A 22902-nucleotide genomic window follows, 5' to 3' on the forward strand; every position below is an offset into this window, starting at 1 on the left:
GGAAGCACACAGCTGTGTGTACAGTAGGGTGGGCAGGTGGGCAGGTTGGTAGGTACATTATACGTTTATTCATAGAATTGCTTACATAGCTATAATTGCCATATTTGTGGATATGTATACGGTCAAAGTACATACAGTATATATAATAGTGCATCGCCACATCATTATCCTCACTCTTTCCATCGATTTCTGCTTGCAGTTAAGATCATGCAGTGCCACAGCTATGTACACATATAGGTACAGATATATATATATACTATCTACATATGTATGCTTGTATCTGTATAATAGATTTGCAATTGCATTTGCATTTGCATTTGGTTTTGTTAACTTTGTGGGACTTACATTAAGTATATCGATAAGGTATCAAGAGGGGTATCAAGGCCATTGTTTTGAAAGCTGTTAACTGTTCTGTGCTGTTACTTTTTTAAGGCGCTCTTCTATTTTTAGGCCGGATCATTTATTGAAGCTATAACAGAGAGACATCGATTATGTACAGTGCGTACCACAGGCAAAAAGGAGAGAAACTTCCGGAAGGACTGAATGGGAAGACTAAGCTATAATGGTAGATCCATATAGGAAATCAAAAGCCCTGGAGTAAATGATCATAATAAGACTCTATAACTGAAACCAATTTCAGATTAATTTAGTCAGTTTTACAATTAAATATAGTGGCCATTAAATCTTAACAAAATATAAATGAAATACATATATATAAAAAAAAAACGTTTTCTGCCTTAATTGGCTTACAATCTAAAAATGTCGAGGGAGGCCTTGTTCACCTCTCATATTGCTGTGCAATGCACTGTACACTGAAAAGAAAGGGCGGGTGGGGAGGAAGAAGGTTAAGCCACACTAAGCTGCTGGAATGTGTGTTGGCAGTCACCGAATGCTGTTTGTTATTTTTAAATTGCTTCTTCACTTGCTTCTACTCTGGTTAGAATTGCACAAGAAGCTCTCAGTCTTAAGTTAAGTTGCGATTATGATTACAAGTACGATCAAGGGGTCTCGCCGGAGCAGAGGAGGGGGCATTGAGAGATTCGCCAAAGTTCGGCCAGTGCAGAGCGGGCGGGACGGGGCAAGGCGGTGGTGATGCCTTTTTCTATATGTATAAAGCTGGACTTTGCAGGCGCATTGTGATGCGAATATAATTACAAACATTTCACTAACAATAAATAGCAAGCGGCAAAGAATACGTTTCCATAAATTATGCAGGTATACCGAATAATAATTCTGTAGTTACGTTTACAGCACATACGAGTACGATTACGATTGCGATTGCGATTGCGATTACACCCATCTGACAATGGGTGATAAATAAGCGGCTGCAGCTGCGGCTTAACGTTCAATTTGGAGTATTGTTTCTTTTGAAGCATAATTGGAAGGGAATTATTTGTGTAGCCTTTTGAGAATGGGTTGGGCACTACTATCATTATTATTATTATGTTTACCGCAGCTGCATATTAATTAAAAAACAAAACAAAACAAAAAAAAGAGCAATTGCCTCGCTTGGGTTGGGATTTTCTTGAAAAAGTTTTGAATCACAGTTTTGTTGTGTGGTGTCTGCTGTAGCTGCTGTTGTGTGTGATCTGGATCTGGATCGGGACCTGTGCCTAGTGCCGGCGCGGCTTGCCGCTCTGATGCAACATGACAATCTCGTCGCCGCTGTCATCGGCCACATCCAACTCGGGCTCCATGCGCGGCCCATCTTCGTCGTCGTCCTCGTCATCCTCCTCGTCCGTGTGCAGAATCCTTTCCAGGTGCTCCTCATCGAAGTACGGCTGAATGGTCATGCCACCTGCAAAACAAAATCAACATTCAGATTTGGCAGCTGGAAGCGGAGTCAAATGTAATTGGGAACCCACGCTTGATGGGAGAACGGAATAGCTCCGTTTCGCCGTCATCGCCCGCATCGTCCTCCTCCAGGTCGAAGTGCTCCTTGCTCTTTTGTGGAAGCAGCGAGAAGTTGTAGTACGGCTTGTTGCCCCGGTGGCGCCGGTAGAACCAGAATTGGGCGCACAGCACGCACACGACCACGCCAACGATGATCATTACGCTGGCGAAGATGATGAAGAGGAAGCGCGGCAGGCCGAACACATGCTCGTTGAACTTCAGATGGAAGACGACATTCTCCGTGGGCAATCCGCCCTGGGCCAGGTTCAGCTGCCTCGTGGCCTCGAAGTGACGCGGTGCCTCCACCTTGAGGCTCACTGTGCCCAGGGGCACGGCGGACAGCCGGTATTCGCCCAGGCTGTTGGTGAAGTTGCGCAGCCGCTCGAGCCCGGCGGGAGCGATGACGGACACCTTGGCATTGCGAATGGGATGGTTGCCCTCGTCCAGCACGACGCCGACAATGCTAGTCGTGAACTTGGAGCCGATACCCGTCACGGAGTGGCTCGCAGGGTTATTGCTGGGCAGCTCCTCGACCTCGCCGCGTATGAGGGTGAACGGGTGCAGTCGGATGGCGCCCAGGTCGAGCAGCTGGCCCTGCTGCACCTCCGCCTTGATCACCTGCGACGCGTAGTTGGGGGCTGTCACCTCCAGGCCGTACAGCCCGCGAGGCAGCATTAGCTGGAAGCGAGCCGCATTCCGGGTCACATTGTACACCGTCTGGTGCTCCAGCAGCCGCACAAAGGCCTCGCGCAGCGGCTGCCCCCCATCGTTGTGCACGAGCCCAGCGACTCCCGTCTGGACGAGGCCCAGGAAGTTCTTGATCTTGTCGATGTTCTTGCGCCAGACGGAGGCGATCTGCTTGTGGGCGGGCATGCGGCAGCAGGAGACGCCCAGCGTGTACATGGGCAGGTGGTACATCTTGTAGAGGAGGTTCGTCAGCCGATCGCTGGTCTCGCGGTGCAGCTGCCTGGTCGCCGAGGGGCTGCACTGCAGCGGCGAGTAGTTGAACTCCGTGCGCTGGATGCTGTGGGCGAACTTCTCCAGTATGGAGTCGCCGTGCGGGAAGCCCAGCTCGGAGCTGCCCCCACTGAAGGTGAGCATCAGGTCGAAGCGCTCGCTGTGCAGGAACTGCAGCAGCATGTCGCGTCCCGGCTCCGTTTCGGGACTCAGCAGGCGCTCGGCCAGCTCGTCGCCCAGCACAGGATCACACACAGAGGAGCTGCAAGAGATGAATTAATATTTGTGGCTTTAATTTCTTGGGTCTTGGGCCGCTGGGCCGCGCTCACTTGGTGTTGTACAGGTCAAAGACCTCCGGGAACTTCTGCGTCTGCGGCAGGAAGTAGATGACACTGCATTGCAGCAGCTGCATCACGGTGGCGTCCTGCAGCTTGTAGCCCTCCACCAGATGACGGATGAGATTCAGCATGAGCTCCCTGCCCAAGGGCGCCGCTGTGTCGTACATGGAGCTAACCACCAGCAGCTTGTACTTGTGCTCCTCGGGCTCCCCGATCTGTGAGCGAAATAAAGCGATTGAGAAAGTGATGCATGAGGAAAACGGCAGCCCCAGACTCACATCGGAGGTCATCTTGAGGTAGTTAAAGTAGCGACTGAACTCGTTGTCCGCATAGCCGAAGCTCGCGATTTGTCCGTTCTGGTTCTCCAGCTCCGCCAGGCGGGAGCGGATCTCCGCGTTCGTGTGGTAGCGGGTGTTGACCACGTTCTCGATTATGCGGAAGTCGTTGGCCGAGGCCCAGTGCTGGGGATCGTCGGGCATGAGGGTCACGTCCAGGCGCATGTTGAAGGGCTCCGCTGCCGGCACCTCCACTTCCACGCGCAACGGGGCATAGTTGTCCCCCAGGACGGTGACGTTGTGCTGGCCGGGCAGTGCGAGCTTCCAGTAGTCGCCGAATGTCTGGCTGAAGCTGGAGTGATTGGCCCCGTCCAGGCGGACCACGGCACCAGCAATGGGCGTGCCGATGGTGCTGTGCACAAGGCCGTGGATGCCGTGGTGCACCTGCTCGATGAACTGGATCAGCGGCTCGCGGTTGTCGTGCCAGAACTGTGGCAGCTCCCGGGCCAGGGGGTACTTGTCGCAGCCCATCTCGATGGTCAGCTCCAGGCAGCCGGCGCGCACATAATTCCAGTCCTGCATGCCACCGGTCACGCTGTACCACTGGGCCCCGTTGGTGATGCCCTCGGGGAAGTGCTCGTTCTGGAAGAGTTCGCACGGCTTGCCCAGGTGCATGGTGGGGTGCGCCTGCGCATAGACTGCCGCCAGGTGTCGGAACAGGGCGTTGTCCTCGGTGGGATTGAGCTTGCGGCCGTTGATGCTGGCGTCGCGCAGGCGCGAGTACGGATCGTTGAAGTCGTTCTCGTTGTCGTCGAACGGATAGTTGGCCACCAGGGAGCCGCCGTGCAGGTTCGCCGAGAGCACGAACGGCAGGGACAGCGTCCAGTTCATGACCGCAGCCACCTCCGGCTCGGTGACCTTGTTGAACTTGTCGGTGCCGTACTGGTCCGGGAAGTTGCGATTCAGGTCAATATTGTGTGCATTGGGGCGTCCCAGGCCGCTCGTGCGGTCGCCCTCGTGCGACGCCTCATACCCGTCCGGGTTCATGCTGTAGAGGAAGTGCATCCGCGTGCCGTTCACCAGCCGGGTGACCCGCTCGTCGTTGCCGTACCGCTCCAGCAGGTACTTGCTGAGCAGCAGCAGCATCTCCTTGCCGACCACCTCGTTGCCGTGCATATTGGCCACGTACTTGAACTCGGGCACGCCGGGCACATGCGATCCTGGCGTGGCGAACAGCTCCAGCACCCACAGCTCCCTGCCCTGGACACTCTTCCCGATGCTGTAGAGCCTCGTCAGCGAGGGATAGCTGGCCGCCAGTTGCCTCAGGTAGCTGCAAAGTATCGGCAGGGAATGTCTCCAGGTTTGATTCCAAGCTGCACTCGCGTGTTCTACTCACCTCTCCATGGCCGTATAGTTGTGGTGCTCGAAGACGGTGTGGGTGAGGAAGCCGTCGAACTGCTCCTTCCTCGCCTCCGGCGGCTCAGCGCGTTCCACCTTCACCTTGCGGAAGTTGCCTACGGATGGGGATTTGGACATGGATTAGGGATATGTTCCAGTATATCTGTGTGGTGTGCATGTGTGCAAGTTTATATATGTATGTATGTACGTAAGATTAGCCATGCCAGGAGGATGTGGGAATGGGATTGGGATTAGTTGGGGTCAGAGAATTAGCCACAATTAGCCGGTGCAATGGAAAGCTGTCAAGGGGTGCGTCTAAGAGGCGAAAGCAGATGCAGTTGCAGTTGCATAATTTCGTTTGTTTATTTTCATTTTGTCATAGTTTTTATATTTATTGAGAGTAAAATCCAAGTAAAATGCCAAAGAAATTCTCAACCCTTTGTCATCGGGTGTGCCCCAACATACAATATTCCTTCCAACTCCAACTCCACCTCCAACTCTAGCTCCTCCTCCCCTTATACTCTTGTTGGCACACACATTTCGATTCGTTTGATTTCCGATTAGGTACTTAGTTCAATATACAATTAAAATTTCATTAAGAGTTCATTAAAATAATTTCCATCTACTTTCAGCAAAACATCTTTGACAGGCAGAGAGAGGATCATGGGAAAGCATTATATTATGTATATATATTCACACAAGAATGTGGGTGGGAGAATCGAATTGGAAAATAAACTAAACAAACAGAGAAATACTCTTTCAATGTGATCAACTAATTATTGTGCAAGGTTTCGTGTTGATGTGTGGGTGGGGTGGGGTGGGATGGGATGGGGTGAATTGAGGTGAAAATAAAACACACCAAAGCTAAAATCCACATTTTATTCTGCCTGTGCCAAGAATCGCCCTCTCAAACCGTTCAAATTGCACTCCCATTATAAGTAAACTCGAATATATATGTACTTTAGGCGACAGTTTTGCTATGAGGCTGGATCCATCTGTTCGTTCTTGTTATCCACTCGTAATACTCGTAGGTACATATTTCGTATAATAGACAGATAGATCATAATGCATAGAGCGTATGTAGAGTACGTAGTAATTGTCTCTCTAGGTTTCACCCACCTATATGGAAAGATTATCTACATATATGTATATATAGATTACATGGGATATATCCTTCATTTATGTGTACGTATGGTATAGATATTTGTATGGGTCTGGATATTGTAGCTATCCTTTGACACACTTAATCGAATATACATATATATTTTATATAATTTTATAAGTTTGTTGTGTTAGTGAACAAGTCCTCTCCACTCCTTTTCTGTTTGCTATATATGTATGTATATATATAGTCGTGTACGTAATATTTATTTTGTGTGTTGTATTATGGGGCTGGTATGGGGACGTACTCGTCCCTACATATACAAGTATAAATCGTGATGCATTGAAATGTGTTGTTGAACAAGTCCTTTTCGTTCAAAAAAAATCGACATGGATAGTGTTTATTCCTCTATATTTATGTACTTATAATTTGGATAGGTTTGCATACGTTTCATATGCATGCTTTGATCGTCGCTTCCTCTAAAATGTACCACAATATGTTTTGTATATATGTATGTAGTAGGTACGGGATATGGGCAGGCTGGGGGGGGGGGGGGGGGAACCGATTCACATAATATTCGATTCGTTGTTCCTCCTTTGTTCTCGTGGATAGGGTCATTCGATGACCTCAAGTGGGTTGATTTCTTTAGAAGTGCCTAAGTACAATTCGCTTATTTGATTAATTTTATTGCATTTTGTTCGTGTTTGTCGTTTTTTTGATATTTGATTTTTGGTTTTTTTGGTTTTTCGTTTCGTTCAGTTCTTACATATATACAAATCGAATCGGGGTTTCGGAATTATAATCAATCAGTGACTGTGTGTGGGTGTGAGTGTGTGCTGCATGAGAGATAGAGATAAGTATGTGTGTGGTGCGGTGCGGTGCGGTGCAGTGCAGGAAACAGAAAATGAACAAAACTTAATCTGGCAGTGGCGCAAAAAAAAGAGATTCCAGGATGTAGGAAACAAAGCGAAACAGAATACAAAATTCGGGGGAGACCCTTGGAGTCCGATTCGCCGAGCACAATTTATATTTAGAACAGCCATCGAATCGAACTGGGATCAAGAGAATCCCCCAAACCATATAAACATATACATAAATGAATGTCTGTGCGGTGCTATGCTGTGTGTTTCAAAATACAGTAGATGGCGGGTAGCGAAGTAGATGGCGGGTAGATAAAGGAGCGCTTAAAGCTGTGCATGGCAATAGAGAGCTGGTGCTGGGTGTATCAGGCGAGGGGAGGGGTTCATGGATGCAGTGATATCGGTTCAAATGACTGCTAGCATGTTACATATACGATGCACATTAGATGGGGGGATAGCTGTCGCTGGTGCTGGCGGTGACTGGGCATTCCTCACCGTCACGCCGCACGCGAGGGTTCTAGAAAAAATAGGGACTGTATAAGCTGCTAATACCATCAAAGTTCGTCTCGACGGGCAGAAGTTTGAAGTCCAGGCGCAGAGCCTCCACGTTGTCGTTGGTCACGCGCACCTCTTGCGGGGCACTGGTCTGGTACCTGGCGGTTGGAGGGAGGCAGAGGGAAACAAAATCAGTACGGGACCTGGAAAGGGAACCCGGGAAGGGGGGCGGGGGTGCGAGGCAGCCACTTACCCAAAGGCAGCCGCATGCACGCTGTACAGGCCGGGCGTGAGCAGGCGCCAGTACTCGCCACGCTTCGAGGTGCGAATGGGCTTCTCGTCCAGGCCGGCCACAATGATGTTCGCATCGCCGATGGGATAGCCGTTGGCGTCCTGCACCAGGCCCTTGATGCCGATGTGGGCTTGCTTCAGCAGCTGCATCAGCGCGCCCTTGTTGCGTTGCCACTCCGTGGGCAGAGTGCTGGCAGCCGGATACTTGCAGCACGAGAGCTCGATGGTTAGCTCGAAGCAGTTGCTGAAGGCGTAGTTGAAGTCCTGCATGCCGCCGGAGAGCTCGTACCAGTTGGCACCGTTGGTGATGCCTCCGGCAAAGGAGTCGTTGCAGTTGCTGCCCTTCCGCATGATCGGGTGGTTGTCCGAGTAGGCGTGCGCCAGCTGCTTGAATACGCGGTCATCCGGGGTCAGGCTCTCCTCGCAGCACTCATTGTGGGCACTAAAAGGGGGATAGATGGGGATGTGTGATGAAGAGTGAGTGGATTCCACGATCAGATCCCAACTGAAACCTACATGGAGTTGTCGTAGGGATAGCTGGCCACCACGGCTCCGCCATGGAAGTTAGCCGAGAGCACGAACGGCTTGCTGATGATCCAGTTGGCCAGAGCGGCCGTCTCCGGCTGGCGGGACTGCGCATGCAGCTGGTGGTGGGGCTCCTCCAGGCGGTCGGGGAAGTCGCGGTTTAGATCGATGCCCGCCGCATTGCCACGCCCCACATAATTGGGCAGCGATTCGCAGTTGCCTTCCTGTAAATGGAAGAGGAGGGGTGGAATAGAGGAAATATTAGCATAGGTATGGATTTTTCTTTCTCACTCTCACTCTCTTTCCCTCTATCCGTTGCGGGTTTATTTGTCATTCAGGTCAGTCCTGACCGAATTATTGCACTGCTTGGTATGTCTGTCAGGTGGGTCGGAGCTCTCTCTCTTTCCTCCCCACCCCCGAGCTGCTGATTACACCATTAACCCACACACCACTCGGAGAGAGTCATAATCGATATTCGATAACGATATTGCGCAATCGAACAGCAAGCCAATTATCAAAACAGAACGGCCCCAGCCATCACTCAAGTAACCGCAAATAAAGTGGAGCAGCAGCTGCTGCACAATCTGATTGAACGCACATGAACCGACCGACCCCGCAAAAAGCGATCACTGAGGATGGATGGATGGATGGATGGACTGCAGTGGAGTGGATTGGAGTGGAGTCTCGTCCATTGCCTAATCAACAAATTATATCATTTACTCGCACATACTACCCAAGTCACGCCACCGATCACCGATCATCAGAAGCAAAACAACACACACACACACACACACGCACAAAGGGTTATCCGTCCCACTGTGCACTGTGAATATGTAAATTCAGAAAGTTTCAACTCCAATTAAGAACTAATGGGGAGAATTGGGACAGGTGGTAGGCAGGCAAACTCTTGCACTCTGCACTAAGCATCTGGAAGGGGAGTGGGAAAACAGTTATTTGCTTACGAGAGAAAGATGCTTATGCTCAATGAATTTCAGAGCTTTGTCTCCCTCTCCCTCTCTCTTTCTCCTTTCTCTATCAGTTCAAAGTTCCCGTGCATCGGCCATACATACACATGCACATGTGTATGTATCTGCGCATTCACTGAAACCTTTGCTAAACGGTAAAATGATCCAGCAAAGCAAACTGTTCTCGTTTCCGCAGAAGATAATGAATAGAATATTAGCCATAATCTATGCATGTGTGCGTGCGTGGGTGTCTGGTGGCTGTGTGCCGATATGTCAACAGTTGTTGAATACTCAGGCGTGGCCAGTGGGCGGTAAAGGGATTGGGCTTGGGCCTAGCGCAATCGGATAAAAAGTGCGAATTTAAACGCCAACGTAAGCACAGAGAGAGAGCGAAAAGAGAGAGAGCCGCCTCTCTCACCCTGACACCCCCGAAGACTCTCACCCACAACACTCTCTGCCTTGGCTCTTGGTATTCTGAAATTTCACAATTATTGATTTTTCCCAGCTACCGTAAGAGACGAGACGGTACACAGTGAAGTGGCAGATATGTATGCAAACAGGTGACCCGCCAGCGTGTACTGGAGGGCGGACGTACCTGGGACAGGGCATAGCCATCGGGATTCATGCTGGGCATCAGATAGATGTCCGTGGAGTTCACCAGCTGGCCCACATCCGTGACGCGGTCGTAGTTGCCCAACAGGTACTGGGCCAGATAGACGAGCAGCTGCCGTCCCACCGTCTCGTCACCGTGCATATTGGCAATGTACTTGACGGGCGGTGTGAGCAAATTGCGCTGCCGCGTATTCTTCGAGATCTGCAGCACAATCAGGTTGCGGCCCTCCAGGGATCGGCCGAGATAGTGGACGCGAGCCTGCTCTGGATAGGCCTTCTCCAGGCCCGCAAACAGATCCTCCAGCTGCTCCTGGCTGGTGTAGTGGGGCTGCTGCAGGAAGCCCTCCTCCTCTTTGATGATGTAGCCTTGTCCAGTGGGCACCAGCTGGGCGACCATGGCCAAAGCCAGGCCAGTCACAATCCACTTTGCCAGCATCTTCTTGGGACTCGCCTCCACTTCTACGCCGGTCTTCCCGTCTTCGCAGCCGCTACGGGGGGGATGACCTCAATTGCTGGTTATCACGGGCGTGCAAATTGAATGCTGGATGCTCCAGATACAGTTCTTATTTGGTTTTATTTTTTTTTTGGTGGCGGAGCCCTCCGCCCGCGCGTCCTGTCTTGGTCGTCTGGGGGGGGTCGTCGATGTCGATGTCGTTGTCCGTTCCGTCGTCGGGTGGTCGGTGCAGCTCAGCTTCGAAAAATGAACTGCTTGAAAATTTGCTGCGTTGATTGGCCTTAAGCGCCCATGGGGCTGCTGCTGCTGCTGTCGCGGTGCCTGTTACCTCTCCTCTGCCAGCGTCGACGCCATCACACTCCGCTGAGAGCGGCGCAAAGCAAAGCGCGCGCTAATTGCAGGGAAATTACACGCCACAGAGAGCTTGAGAGCCGAATGTTTTTTTTTTTAGTTTTCCTTCTTTTGCCGTTATACATATATGTATGTATGCTTATGTATTTACCACAGCTTTCTGATGGCGTGTCACGAACCGTTGTTGTTATTTAAGTGTAAATTAATAGTTTGTCGTCGCTTTCGGATTCAATAATGATTATTATTGTTTCATTTGAGTGTTGACTAGCGTTGCCAGATGGCTGCCAAGGCGCCAGCGCGTGTGAGAGCGCAGTCGCCACCAAGCCACATCAGAGAGAGATAGTGCGCGAGAGAGAGATAAGGAGAAGAGAGGGAGAGTCGGATTTGCGTCGTACGTCAGCGAAAAGGATATTTTTAGCAAGAAATCAATAACTCCCACACTTGCAAAAGCTTTTGACGTCACAGCCAGCCGCCAGCCCACCCCATTGCCATTGTTCCTGGCGTGGGGTTCAAACGCCCACACACACCCACACACACACACACACGCCACACATTTCCATATGCCCTTATCGATAAACAAAATTCCCCAGGCCAATAAGGCCGTCCTCCTTATCAGCAAAGCGCAATTGAGTGGAGCGGATCGGCGAAAGCGGAGGTGATGGCTGGCAAAAAGCTTCTATATTCAAAGCTTCTCTTCAAATCACGCAGCAGTGCGACTTTGCTGGCACTTCTTTCAGGCACACACCGAAGCATGCATGCTCTGCGTGATTTACTCCATTATAAGAGTTTTTCTATTCCATATTTAAATAGGAATATTGATTCGTTTCAGGAGGACGCGACTACACATATTACCCACTCAGTCAGTATATAACATTTTGGATGCTTTTACAAACGATTCAATTTTATATTTAGTATAATATTTACCCACTTAATGTCGTTAAATTGTAAAGGAAATTTACAGAATCAAAGAGAATCGATACAAATGATTGGTTTCAATGGACGGGTATCAAATGGTAATAATTTTTAAACATTAAGTCTGCATGAAATCGTCAAACTATTGGTAGGATCTGATTCAGATTTGGAGAATTGTAGCAACAATGGCAGCAATCAAAGCGACGAACCGGTTGCATTTATTAAGTTTCAATTGCAGGAATATGAAATTAATTAAACCAAACAACAGATCGCCCAGACGGCTTTGTGGGGGCGGAAGGGGTATAGCTGCTGTTGTTGTTGTTGTTGTTGTTGTTGTTGGGACATGTAACCAGTTTCTGGAAACCAAATTTGGTTGCCCTAGCTCTTGGGCTGCTCCCACAGATCTAGTCGCTCAACAAGACGGACAGACAGATAGACAGACAGACGGACGGCAGACTGACAGCTACAGACAGACAGACAGATGGAGGGACAGACATGGCTAAAACTGTCACGCCACATGCTGATCAGAATCTATACGTCATGGGGTCGGAAACGTTTCCATATCTGCGTTACACACATCCACTTTAATCACACATCTAATATTGCCCCTAACTCTTTTTGGAGTACGCCCGGTATGAAAATATATGTTGTTTGCAGAGTACATATCACAATCACATACCACAACTTCTTTGACTATTTTGGATACCTTTCATATACGATTACTATATAAATTATAATTTTTACCCATATATGTAGTTTGAATTTTAAGGAATTTACAGAATAAAGAGAATCTATACGAATGATTGGTTTCAATGGACTGTATCAAATGGTATTTTCATTTTTAGAAACATTAAGTAGTTGCATCAAACGGAAATCGTCAAACTATTCGTAAGTACGCGGGCGTCTAGCGGGGAGAATAGTAACAACGACAACGACCACTGCAGCAATATAAGCGACGAACTGGTTGAATTTACTCGTAAAGTGTCTCAATTGCAGGAAAATGAAATTAACTAAACCAAAACAACACATCGCCCAGACGACGTCAACGGTGGCATACTGCCGTATAGCGGCTTCTGTTGTTGTTGTTGTGACATGTAACCAGTTTCTTGAAAGGTAATTGCACGGCTGCCTCCCTTTCGGGCTGAACTTGAACAGCTAACTAACGGCCGCCGCAGTTGGCAATCGCTGCCACAAAAATGCAATGAGTGCCCGGGGCATAAGGCCACACCAGGCTCCATCCACAAATTGGAGGGGCAGGATTTAGAACTGTCACCCACACGTAATCGTCTTAATCACATTGATAAGCACTTGGCATATTTGTTTAACAACAGTCTAATCTAATCAGACACGAACATTGCCACCACTCGAGGTGTCCGCCCGATATATGTATGTATGTGCATACCTGTTGCTCTTGGGATTACACAAAATTAGTTGAAAAACAGTGTGCGTTGAATACCCTGTACTAAAACTTATCAAGAATTTTATAGCAGTTGGTGTAGCTACCCTGACCACCAATAAAGCTCAACAAAGAAGACAGAGACTTATTAGGGAAGCTTTGGAATATAAAAGAGATAGCTGGATAATTTTTATTTGCTCATTCCCCTCTCAATACCCACCACTTGACGCAACTGAAGAGCTCTAAAATAAAAGTTGAATATCACTCATGAAGCAGAAGCCCAAACACTTGGCTTGGACATTCAGTGGGCCATCGAGTGGAGTGCCAGAGAGCAATGATGCACCAGATAATATCAGACGAAACTTCCAGATGCTAATTGCCAGATCACAGCTGACTTGAACCAGAAAAAGTGGGTCACCTATGGTACTATAGTTCAGGGTGTGGAGGGAAGGGGATTCCAATTGGATGGAGATACTTCCCTGGCTTTCCACTACAGATTCCAAACGCAGCGGGGCAGAGAAACAAAGCACAGAGGAAACAAAAGACAAAAAGCGTGAGAGAGAGAGGTGGGAGGGGATTCGATTCATGGATTGATCTGGTGGAGAAATGGGGTGGAGCTGGGGTAACACTTTATCCGAGTTACATTCACTTTTCGCTGTTGTTATATTGCTCCACAGCTGTCCATTGCAGACCCCCTCTGAGAGGGGATTGTGGTACAAGCAACTTTCTTCTAGAACTACCCATAGCTGGGGACGGGTTCGGGGCTCGTAGCATGACTCACCTGGGCGAGAGCAAAACCATCCGGATTGCAGCTGGGAAGAAAATGAATTTCTGTGGTGTTGAGCAGCCGTTGGACCTGGTCGTCCGTCTCGTAATTGCTGGCTAGGTACTCGGCCATGTACAGGACTATCTGGCGGCCCAGCGTCTCGTCGCCCCGAATGTTGGCCACCAGCTTCACCATGGGCCGCAGCAGATCCCCGCTCTTGTCGTCCGCCGGTGGGGCGTTCAGCGCTAGGGCATGCAGTGGCCTGCTCTGCACGGAGCGACCAACTGTGTAGGCCTGGGCCAGCTGAGGATAGTCCTTGGCCAGCTGGCCAAAGAGAGCGCCAATCTCATCGTTGTCCAGATAGTGTGGATGCGTCAGAAAGCTCTCCGTCTCTTCGATCACCTGAACCGCAGCGCTCTCGCTGTACTCTGCGGGGTCGGGGGCGGGGGCCGGCGAGCCAGCGACGAGGGCCAGGCACGCAATCACAAAAACGCCAACGCGCATATTATCTGCTATCTGGAGAGCAGATCGATCCGATCCAGACCCGCCGATGCGGACACGTAAGCAGCAACAACAAACGGGGGCGCAGGCGCGATGGGTACGCTGGACGAGGCGCTGCAGCACTTGTGGCTCGCTTTCTGCTGGCAGCTTTCTTTGATATGCAAATGATTGCCAATATTTTCACTCTAATACAGAAACTAGCACACAAATTAAACCAGAACACGGAGACACGGAGTAAACTTAAACTCGTTCTGCAGGTGGCTTGCCCTGCTCACGGGTGATGCGTTAGCCACACTGTCACTGCACTAAAATGCAAAATCACACGCCACAAAATGAATGAAAGCCGTAGGAATAAAACATATTTCCTTTCCACAAACAACAATTGTTGCACTATATTAAAAAAAAATTCAATACACAAAACATAAAACTACGCGGACTTATCGATAAAATACAATTCTGACCATCAGAAATATACCAAAACATACGGTCACATTTGAAAATATACCGGAAATATACCAGTATAGTATGGATACCGATGTCAAATATATATTGATATATCGATATTTATATTTTGCTGAGATTATTTAAATACGGCAGTATTTTCAATAAAAGTATGTGCTGGGCGCACATGGGTTAAAATTTTAAACTAGGTGAGCCTTTTAAATTTTTAATTTTCTAAACTCTGGCTTATCGAATCTATTAACAAATATTTAAAAAACGAACAAACTAGCCAAAAATAGGTTGCAATTGTGTACCATTAAAATATAAATCAGAATGATACCCCTAAGACTAATTAATGTTTACATACATATGTATGTATGGATGTACATCATATATGTTCTGAATGTACTTTAAAACATGTCGTATCAAAAACTAGTACAATACAATACGATTATGTTAAGGCAAATTTTGAAAAAGTGCATTCTCATTCAAATGGTATCAGACATTTGGTTTTCCTTGCATCGTAAAGTAGTGCCTTTTGCGCTTACACCAAGTCCTAACAGGGATTTAGGATACACGTTGTGTGTTGCTGTGTGGTGTGGGCTTTTGCGTGTATATAAAGTAGAGGATCTGTTTCTGTTTCGAGTCTAAATGCTTGGTGTTGCTTCTGATATCAATGTAGGATTAGGATCCAGTGCCCATTGCCCAGTTGATTGCTTTCGATTGGTGGTGGTGGTGGTGGTGGGGCCCCACTCTCTCCACCAGATTTGACACATTTCTTACAGCATTTTGCTTTGCTTTGGGATTTAGTTGGAGCGAGGGCCGACTGCTACCACTGGGCTTTGTTTGAGGTTAGGCTAACTAGCAGCTGGGCAATCAATAAAAATCATGGAATATTCATAAATTGCCCAGCCCACAAGCACTAACCCCCAACCCTTAGCTTAGCTTAGCTTAGCAGATATAGAGGGCCTCCCCCCCACCGTCTACTGTTCATTGGCCGTTACGATGGCGGGGAGTTCGGTGGTTGTGGTTTTGGTGCGCGGCTGCTGGCGTTGCTTCTTCTGCTTCTGCTCCTGGGAGGTGGCAATCCGCTTCTTGAGCATCTGGAACGTCTGCTGCATGCTGCGCATCTGAAAGCGTATCGAGGTGCTGACGTCACGCTGCAGTTGTTGCACCTCCAGGATGTCCTTGCGCAGATTTTGGTACTCGTTCTTCACCTCGGTCATGGACTCGAGCAGCTCCATCACCTCCATCTCGTCCATCTGCTCCATTGTGGTCTGCTCCAGGCTGCGCTCCACCGCGTGCAGCTTGTGGGCCATCGTGTACAGCTGGGAGCCAGCATTGGCCACCTGCAGTGGGAGTTTTTAACACATCTGCACATCCATATATCTATATCTATAGATATCCACTCCACGGCTATATATAAAATGTACATACGGATTTTTCCAGGGCGCTAATATCCTGATAGCCCGTGGCGGTCTCCATCTTTGCTGGTGTCCGTTCCCTAGCAGTGCTGTGGCATGGCAATGTGGCAACAAAGCTGCGCAAAATAATAGGATAGGTTTTCTATCAGGCGCCTGGCCGGAGCGCGCTCGCCTGCTGCTGGGTTGGTGGCATCCGAGCGAAAAAGCGAATCCTGCGGGGCGCTCGGCTATTTATACGCTCGGGCCCCATGCCCTCATACACACACACACACACACACACATGCTCCACATGTTGGAGAGTCCTGCTCCCTTCCGCTTCCTCACTGATGTCGCACTGGTGTCATGTCATGTGAATGGCGGCAACTCTGGCCAACAGCGAAAGTAGTTTTAATTATGTTGACCAGGAAGCGGAAGTCTTGGCGCAACTTTGTTTACCTTGGCGGAAAGTGGAAAGCGGAAAGTGAAAAGTCAAAGGAAAAGCAAAAGCAAAAGCATAAGCATACTGGCTGGATTGTGCTGACGGCTTGCACAGGATTTTGAATGTGGGCTAAACGGTTTGCGCCTAAAAGAATACCATCCTATTTTTTTGATTGGCAATCGAATTTACTTAGAAGCTTTTGGGATTTTTTAGTGCTTAAGCCAATGTTTACAGTTACGCTTTGTTTACAGTGGTGTCTGTTGTATATACATACATACACATGTATGTATGCTTTAGTTCTAAAACCACTTTATTTACTATTTAACAATCATCATACATACATTTTGTGCGATTAAATTTCATCTACATATGCACTAATATTTTTTTTTAATAAATCATATGTGAGTGTGTATGTGCATGTACATATGTATTTATGTTGTTTTCATCCGACACGTGCCATACACTAAAATACCAACAAAATACCAAATCCGAATATTGAATGCTCTTTGAAATGATATGGTGGGAGAAGTAGTTTAATACAAATTTAGTACGGTTTTTGAACATTGCCCCCTGTCAGCATCTCAAAGAGTAAGCTACCTTTTTTTTTTGCTCAATTAAGTATGTATGTACTTATGCACCATTGAGGCAATCATTATTCGAATGGATTGTTATACAAAACATTCCATATGGTCTCCAACATTTCCACTTAACTAATGCTCCTCAAAGGCGGGGCAACGAGAAAAAAGCAAACATCGCAAAAACAAACTCACACATATGCATGCCTATTCCGGCATACGCACGGACACACACACAACACAATGAAATCTCGAGCCCCCAACGAATAACAAAAACAAGAACAACAGCTGTTGTGCCAGGTTCTTCATATATATGTAGGTGTGTATGGTTTTCTGTACGCGTGTGCGCCCGCTATCGTAAGAACATTTCGACATTCCTCCGACCCCACCTGACCGCTCGCCCTAGCCAAACCACCATCCAGTCTTGACAGTCTTTTCCACGGTCTGTCTGCCTCTGTCCAGCCCCCACCCAACCGTTCCACTGCCACTGCTCGTATATCAACAATCACACCATACACACGGGCCCCTTCGACTTGGCACAGCCTCATAGCAATTGCTTTCAGTTCTAGTGGAACCACCGTTTGGACAGCACGCGATCTCGATCTCGATCCTTAAACTCTTGACCAAGAAGCGGCCAGTTTCCGAACACTCCTGCCCATATCCACCCACATCACTGTCCATCTCCCCAACCAGGATGGCTTTCCTGCGTGCAATCGGTGCTGAGGTAAGCGGGGGGAAATGATTTATTATCGATAAGCGCCAGTTGTAGTAAAAGAGTTTACATGCGTATGTAAATGTGTTTGCATACATATGTATGTGTGTACGCGTATGAATATGTAAAAGTGCAACAGCCATTCTGGTGAATGACTGACCTGCCACTCTCACTTTACATTTGCCAGAGTGTGCGTGTGGGTGTGGGTGTGTGTGTGTGGCCGTGAAAAAGAAATGCCAATTGACAACACATGTTACGTAATGCCGCTCCGTAGGCAGCCGCAGCAGCAGCAGCAGCGGAGCAGCAGAGCGGAGAAGATAGCGACGATCGCAAAATGCAAAAACAATTAGCAGAGCAGAGCACTTGAAATGGCATAAAATATATGTAATAAAACGCGATAAGCTAAGCCGTGTATTTGGCGTACAATTCCATTTGCCGAAGTGACCGAAAAGCCATAAAAACGCATGTTCGCCGCCATATGTGGGCCCAGTGGTAAGCGTGGGCGTGGCTATCGAGCCCTCCCCCCTTATCATAACTGTACATTCTTACTGTGCAAGTTGAGGTTAGGATTGCAGTTCGTCCAGGGAATTCCGATAAAATGGCATTCTGCCACTCTGAGATTATACTTTATTGTCCTCTCCCCTTTGCAGGCCCGCTACTTGACACAACGCGCCTACTCATCGGCCGCGCCCACCACCAAGCTGTTTATCGATGGCAAATTCGTAGAGTCCAAGACGAAGGAATGGATCGATGTGCACGATCCGGCCACAAACAAGGTGGTAACGCGTGTGCCCAAGGCCACGCAGGAAGAGATGCAAACGGCACTCGAGTCCAACAGGAAGGCATTCCGGTCGTGGAGCAACCAGTCGATCCTGACCCGTCAGGCGGTCATGTTCAAGCTGCAGGCTTTGATCAAGGAGAATATGGGCGAGCTGGCCAAGAACATTACCAAGGAGCAGGGCAAGACCCTGGCCGATGCTGAGGGCGATGTGTTGCGCGGACTCCAGGTGGTGGAGCACTGCTGCAGTATTCCGTCCCTGCAGATGGGCGAGACAGTGGCCAATGTGGCACGCGACATGGACACATACTCGCTGGTGATGCCACTGGGTGTGACCGCCGGCATTGCTCCCTTCAACTTCCCCGCCATGATCCCTCTGTGGATGTTCCCCGTGGCCATCACGACCGGCAACACAATGCTGCTGAAGCCCTCTGAGCGAGTGCCCGGCGCCACCATGCTACTGATGGAGCTGCTCAATGAGGCCGGCTGCCCCCCGGGCGTGGTCAACGTGATTCACGGCCAGCACGACGCTGTCAACTTCATCTGCGATGCGCCCGCCATCAAGGCCGTGTCCTTTGTGGGCTCCGACCAGGCCGGCAAGTACATCTACGAGCGTGCTGGAAAGAACGGCAAGCGTGTGCAGAGCAACATGGGCGCCAAGAACCACGGCGTGATCCTGTCCGATGCCAACAAGGAGAACACCTTGAACCAATTGGCTGGTGCCGCCTTCGGTGCTGCTGGTCAACGCTGCATGGCCCTGTCCACGGCTGTGTTTGTGGGCGAGGCCCAGGGCTGGGTTCCCGATCTGGTGGAGCGTGCCCAGAAGCTGAAGGTGAACGCCGGCCATGTGCCCGGCACCGATGTGGGACCCGTGATCAGTGCCGCCAGTCGCCAGCGCATTAACGATCTCATCGAATCCGGCGTGAAGGAGGGAGCCAAGCTCGTTCTCGACGGCCGCAAGATCAGCGTGCCCGGCTTTGAGGATGGCTACTTTGTGGGACCCACCATCCTGAGTGACGTCACCCCCACCATGAAGTGCTACACTGAGGAGATCTTTGGCCCCGTCTTGGTGATCCTCAAGGCCGACACCCTGGACGATGCCATTGACATTGTGAACGCCAATCCCTACGGCAACGGCACCGCCATCTTCACCACCAACGGTGCGGCTGCTCGCAAGTTTGTCAACGAGATCGATGCCGGCCAGGTCGGGGTCAATGTTCCCATTCCCGTGCCCCTGCCAATGTTCTCCTTCACCGGCACACGTGGCTCCTTCCGCGGCGACCATCACTTCTACGGCAAGCAGGGCATCAAGTTCTACACCCAGACGAAGACCGTCACCCAGCTGTGGCGCGAGACCGATGTGACCCACACTCAGGCAGCCGTGGCTATGCCCACCATGAAGTAGGGCGGCGGTGATGATTATGAGACGGATGACGAGGCGTAACTGTTCCACGTATTGAATTTCTAGATATATGCACAGGACGTATTTAGAACCTAGATACAAAGAAATTATTGCATTTATTTTTGTGCCTGTTTATTAGACTTAAGATGAAAATATAAAGGAAATTAATTAATTAAAAACTGACTTGCAAAACGAAACGAAACAGAAAAAAGTTTTGAAAAATGATAAAACCGATACGATGACATAACCCAATCCAATCCAATCCAAGAGCGGACTGCTGCTGGCCAGCAACACCTGAATCCGAATTAAAGGAACGAACTTCTCTCTCTCTCTCATTTAACATGGTCAATTCTGTATTTTACTAGGCTAAATAAAGCATTTTGATATTTGAACACATAGCCTCAATCCCCCGACCCAATCCCCGACGGGTCTTGAGTGGGCCAACAAAGAGCGCCAGCCACCAGCAAGCCGTGTGGCAGGCGATGGCGGCAAATCACACACCACATCTAATCCAACACCATATTATCTAATCCTACACCCCCCAAAGTGTGTAGAATATTCAAAACAATCACGAGGGTCGACCCCCAAAGGCCTGGCTGGCCACCAGCTCCCGAAATGCGCCCTCCTCAATGCGCATCAGGGTGTCGTAGGTGCCCTGCTCCACGATCCGACCCCCATCCAGCACAGCAATATTGTCCGCATTCCGGATCGTGCTCAGCCGGTGGGCAATTGTCAGCACGGTGCGTCCCTTGATGAGCCGGTCTAGGGCATTCTGCACCAGCTGCTCGGAGACGGCGTCAAGGGCACTGGTCGCCTCGTCCAGCAGAAGTATGGTGGGATTCTGGGGGCGGAGTACATATAATATTGCATTAGATAGGGTGGAGTTTTGCTTTGAGGATAATATTCTATTCGTCATACCTTTATCAGTGCCCGGGCAATGGCCACTCGCTGCTTCTGGCCACCGCTGAGCATCATGCCGCGCTGGCCCACAAGCGTATTGAGGCCATCTGGCAGTTTGCTGGTAAATTGTCCTATGTTGGCCTCCTCGACCACGCGCTGAAGCAGCTCCTCGCTTTGGTCCTCGCCGGGATTCACGCCGTACAGAATGTTCTCTCGTATCGTGCCAGAGAACAGCACTGGCTCCTGGCTGACAGCGCCCACGTTGTTGCGCAGCCACTGGGGATTGACGGTGCGGAGATCCATTCCATCCAGCGTGACGCTCCCCCCCTGGGGATCGTACAGGCGCAACAGGAGCAGGGCTATCGTCGTCTTGCCCGATCCGGATCGCCCAACGATGGCCGTTGTCTGGCCGGGCATCAGACTGAGCGTGAAGTCTTTAAGAACAAAGCTGTCGGGTCGCGAGGGGAAGTTGAAGTTGACCCCGTGGAAGCCGATCTCGCCAACGGGCTTGGACGTCGGCACGAGGCCCGTGTCAATGGGTATGCTGCATTTTCGATCGAGAATCTCCCAAATGCGCTCCGAGGCGCCAAGTCCCTTGTTCAGCAGACTGTAGAAATTGGACAGCCCGTTCATGGAGACGGCCACATAGCCGGCATACAGCATGAAGGAGGTGAGGGCGCCGATGGTCAGCGAATTGTCAAGTACCAGGGTGCCGCCGTAGTACAGCACCGATATGATGATAAAGTTCCCCGAGAAACCCGTCTAAGAAATTAACGAAGGTCAGAAGATATTTGGGACTAAGACTAGGACTAGCGCAGTGGGGCTTACCAGGCCAAAGAAAATGGATCTGGCGCGTGTCTCCTTGTAGCCAATTTGCAGCGCCTCATTGAGCTTCTCGTCGAAGGCGGTAACTTCCTGCTGCTCCCTGCAGAACGTCTTTACCGTCTTCACATTGCCGAATCGCTCCTCGGCATACTTCATTATCTCCGCATACTTGTCCAGTTCCGTTCTGGTGATGCGCCGCACATAGCGTCCATACACAATGGCCATGCCAGCCATGGCCGGCACCACAAGCGCACTGACCAAGGCCAGCTGTGGCGACGTGTAAATCTGCAATCAGATCGGTTCGCTTGTTAGGATGGGAGCATGAGCATGACAGTTAGTTGGGGGGAACGCACCATCATGCCGCTACCGACTGTAATCATGGCCACAGAGCGCAGACCATCGGAGACATTTTGGCTCAGCGAATTGCCCACCATGTAGGTGTCGTTGCTCAGTCTATTGATAAGTTCCCCAGTGCCCTTCGTGTCGAACCAGCCCACCTCCTGCATGAGCATCGATCGGTATAGGCGGGAGCGGAGCAGTCGCACAATGCGCAGAGCTGGGGGAGAGAGAGAGATTGCAGGTTCCGGACTGCGAATCATTTGTTTTTGGCATCCACTCACAGGCATTGCCGAACAGATAGACACGGGCAAAGTTGGCCAGGCCGCCCAAAACGAAGATAAAGAAGAGCATCAAGGAGTATTGTTGAAGACCGTCGAGGGCCGCACTATTCATGCCGCTCTTGTTGAACACCATATCGATCACCTTTCCCAGAAAGAACGGCACCGACATGCTGATGGCCGAGGAGACCACCAGGCAGGCGACACCCGCTGCAAAATGCAAATGTTGGGTTGGTCATCATTCAGAGGGTTGTGTGAAGGCCATGGGCTTGCTTACTTAATAGCACCCACTTCTCCGACGCGACCAAACGGAGCAGACGCCCAAACTCGGACTTGCCCATTTTAAGACGGGCCTGCACCGGGACAGCTTTAACATTTTTGACCAACACTTTTCCGCCTTGTGCCAGGCCGCGTCGCAGGCTCGGAACACAGGAGCCAACGCCGGCACAGGCACCGCTACTCCAGCAGCTCAGGATTGGTTTTCGATGTTTCGCTGGCTGGGGTATTCCAGGCGGTGGCCGGAGATTGCACTGGTATCGTCGTAACAGCGGCCTCGTCAATGAATTATATGAATTCAGAGCGTTTCCTGCTCGATTGATTCTCGAGAATAGTAGGCTCGGCGGGCCTTGTGTCAGTCTTGTACAGTGCAGTATCATCGTGATGTTGTGTGTTCCAAGGTGTCCCACCAAGACGAAAACGACTTCAAAAAAAAATAAAAA

The 22902-nt window shown here is 49.8% G+C and overlaps 4 protein-coding genes across 6 annotated transcripts; 1 reads left to right on the forward strand and 3 right to left on the reverse strand.

Moving 5' to 3' along the window:
• Positions 1 to 599: 599 nt before the first annotated feature.
• LOC111077502 (carboxypeptidase D) lies at positions 600 to 14527 on the reverse strand. Of its 2 annotated transcripts, none has more exons than XM_022371802.2 (9): positions 13606 to 14527; positions 8126 to 8358; positions 7572 to 8051; positions 7376 to 7476; positions 4860 to 4977; positions 3467 to 4793; positions 3180 to 3403; positions 1866 to 3112; positions 600 to 1798 (listed from the first exon to the last, which is right to left on the reverse strand). In XM_022371802.2, exons 1-9 carry the CDS (start codon positions 14092 to 14094, stop codon positions 1614 to 1616), a joined length of 4404 nt encoding a protein of 1467 aa, XP_022227494.2. In that variant the 5' UTR covers positions 14095 to 14527; the 3' UTR covers positions 600 to 1613. The 2 variants fall into 2 exon arrangements, with proteins under 2 accessions (XP_022227494.2, XP_022227495.2); XM_022371803.2 differs by lacking the exon at positions 13606 to 14527 and adding an exon at positions 9695 to 10736 and having other exon boundaries at positions 601 to 1798.
• A 987-nt stretch (positions 14528 to 15514) lies between these two features.
• Positions 15515 to 16234, reverse strand: LOC111077519. 2 transcript variants are annotated; one of them, XM_022371824.2, is made up of 2 exons: positions 15970 to 16234; positions 15515 to 15905 (listed from the first exon to the last, which is right to left on the reverse strand). In XM_022371824.2, exon 2 carries the CDS (start codon positions 15849 to 15851, stop codon positions 15516 to 15518), a length of 336 nt encoding a protein of 111 aa, XP_022227516.1. In that variant the 5' UTR covers positions 15852 to 15905; positions 15970 to 16234; the 3' UTR covers position 15515. The 2 variants fall into 2 exon arrangements, with proteins under 2 accessions (XP_022227516.1, XP_022227515.1); XM_022371823.2 differs by having other exon boundaries at positions 15515 to 15881; positions 15970 to 16229.
• A 1270-nt stretch (positions 16235 to 17504) lies between these two features.
• Positions 17505 to 20038, forward strand: LOC111077512 (probable methylmalonate-semialdehyde dehydrogenase [acylating], mitochondrial). The gene is made up of 2 exons (XM_022371815.2): positions 17505 to 17673; positions 18312 to 20038. The coding sequence occupies exons 1-2, from the start codon at positions 17644 to 17646 to the stop codon at positions 19842 to 19844; spliced, it is 1563 nt and encodes a 520-aa protein (XP_022227507.2). The 5' UTR covers positions 17505 to 17643; the 3' UTR covers positions 19845 to 20038.
• Positions 19926 to 22902, reverse strand: LOC111077510 (ATP-binding cassette sub-family B member 10, mitochondrial). Its single transcript, XM_022371813.2, has 6 exons — positions 22461 to 22902; positions 22187 to 22393; positions 21920 to 22122; positions 21570 to 21851; positions 20760 to 21503; positions 19926 to 20682 (listed from the first exon to the last, which is right to left on the reverse strand). Exons 1-6 carry the CDS (start codon positions 22837 to 22839, stop codon positions 20410 to 20412), a joined length of 2088 nt encoding a protein of 695 aa, XP_022227505.1. The 5' UTR covers positions 22840 to 22902; the 3' UTR covers positions 19926 to 20409.

The sequence above is a fragment of the Drosophila obscura genome, unplaced genomic scaffold, assembly GCF_018151105.1.
Source record: "Drosophila obscura isolate BZ-5 IFL unplaced genomic scaffold, ASM1815110v1 contig_29, whole genome shotgun sequence".
In the NCBI taxonomy this organism is placed as follows: domain Eukaryota; kingdom Metazoa; phylum Arthropoda; class Insecta; order Diptera; family Drosophilidae; genus Drosophila; species Drosophila obscura.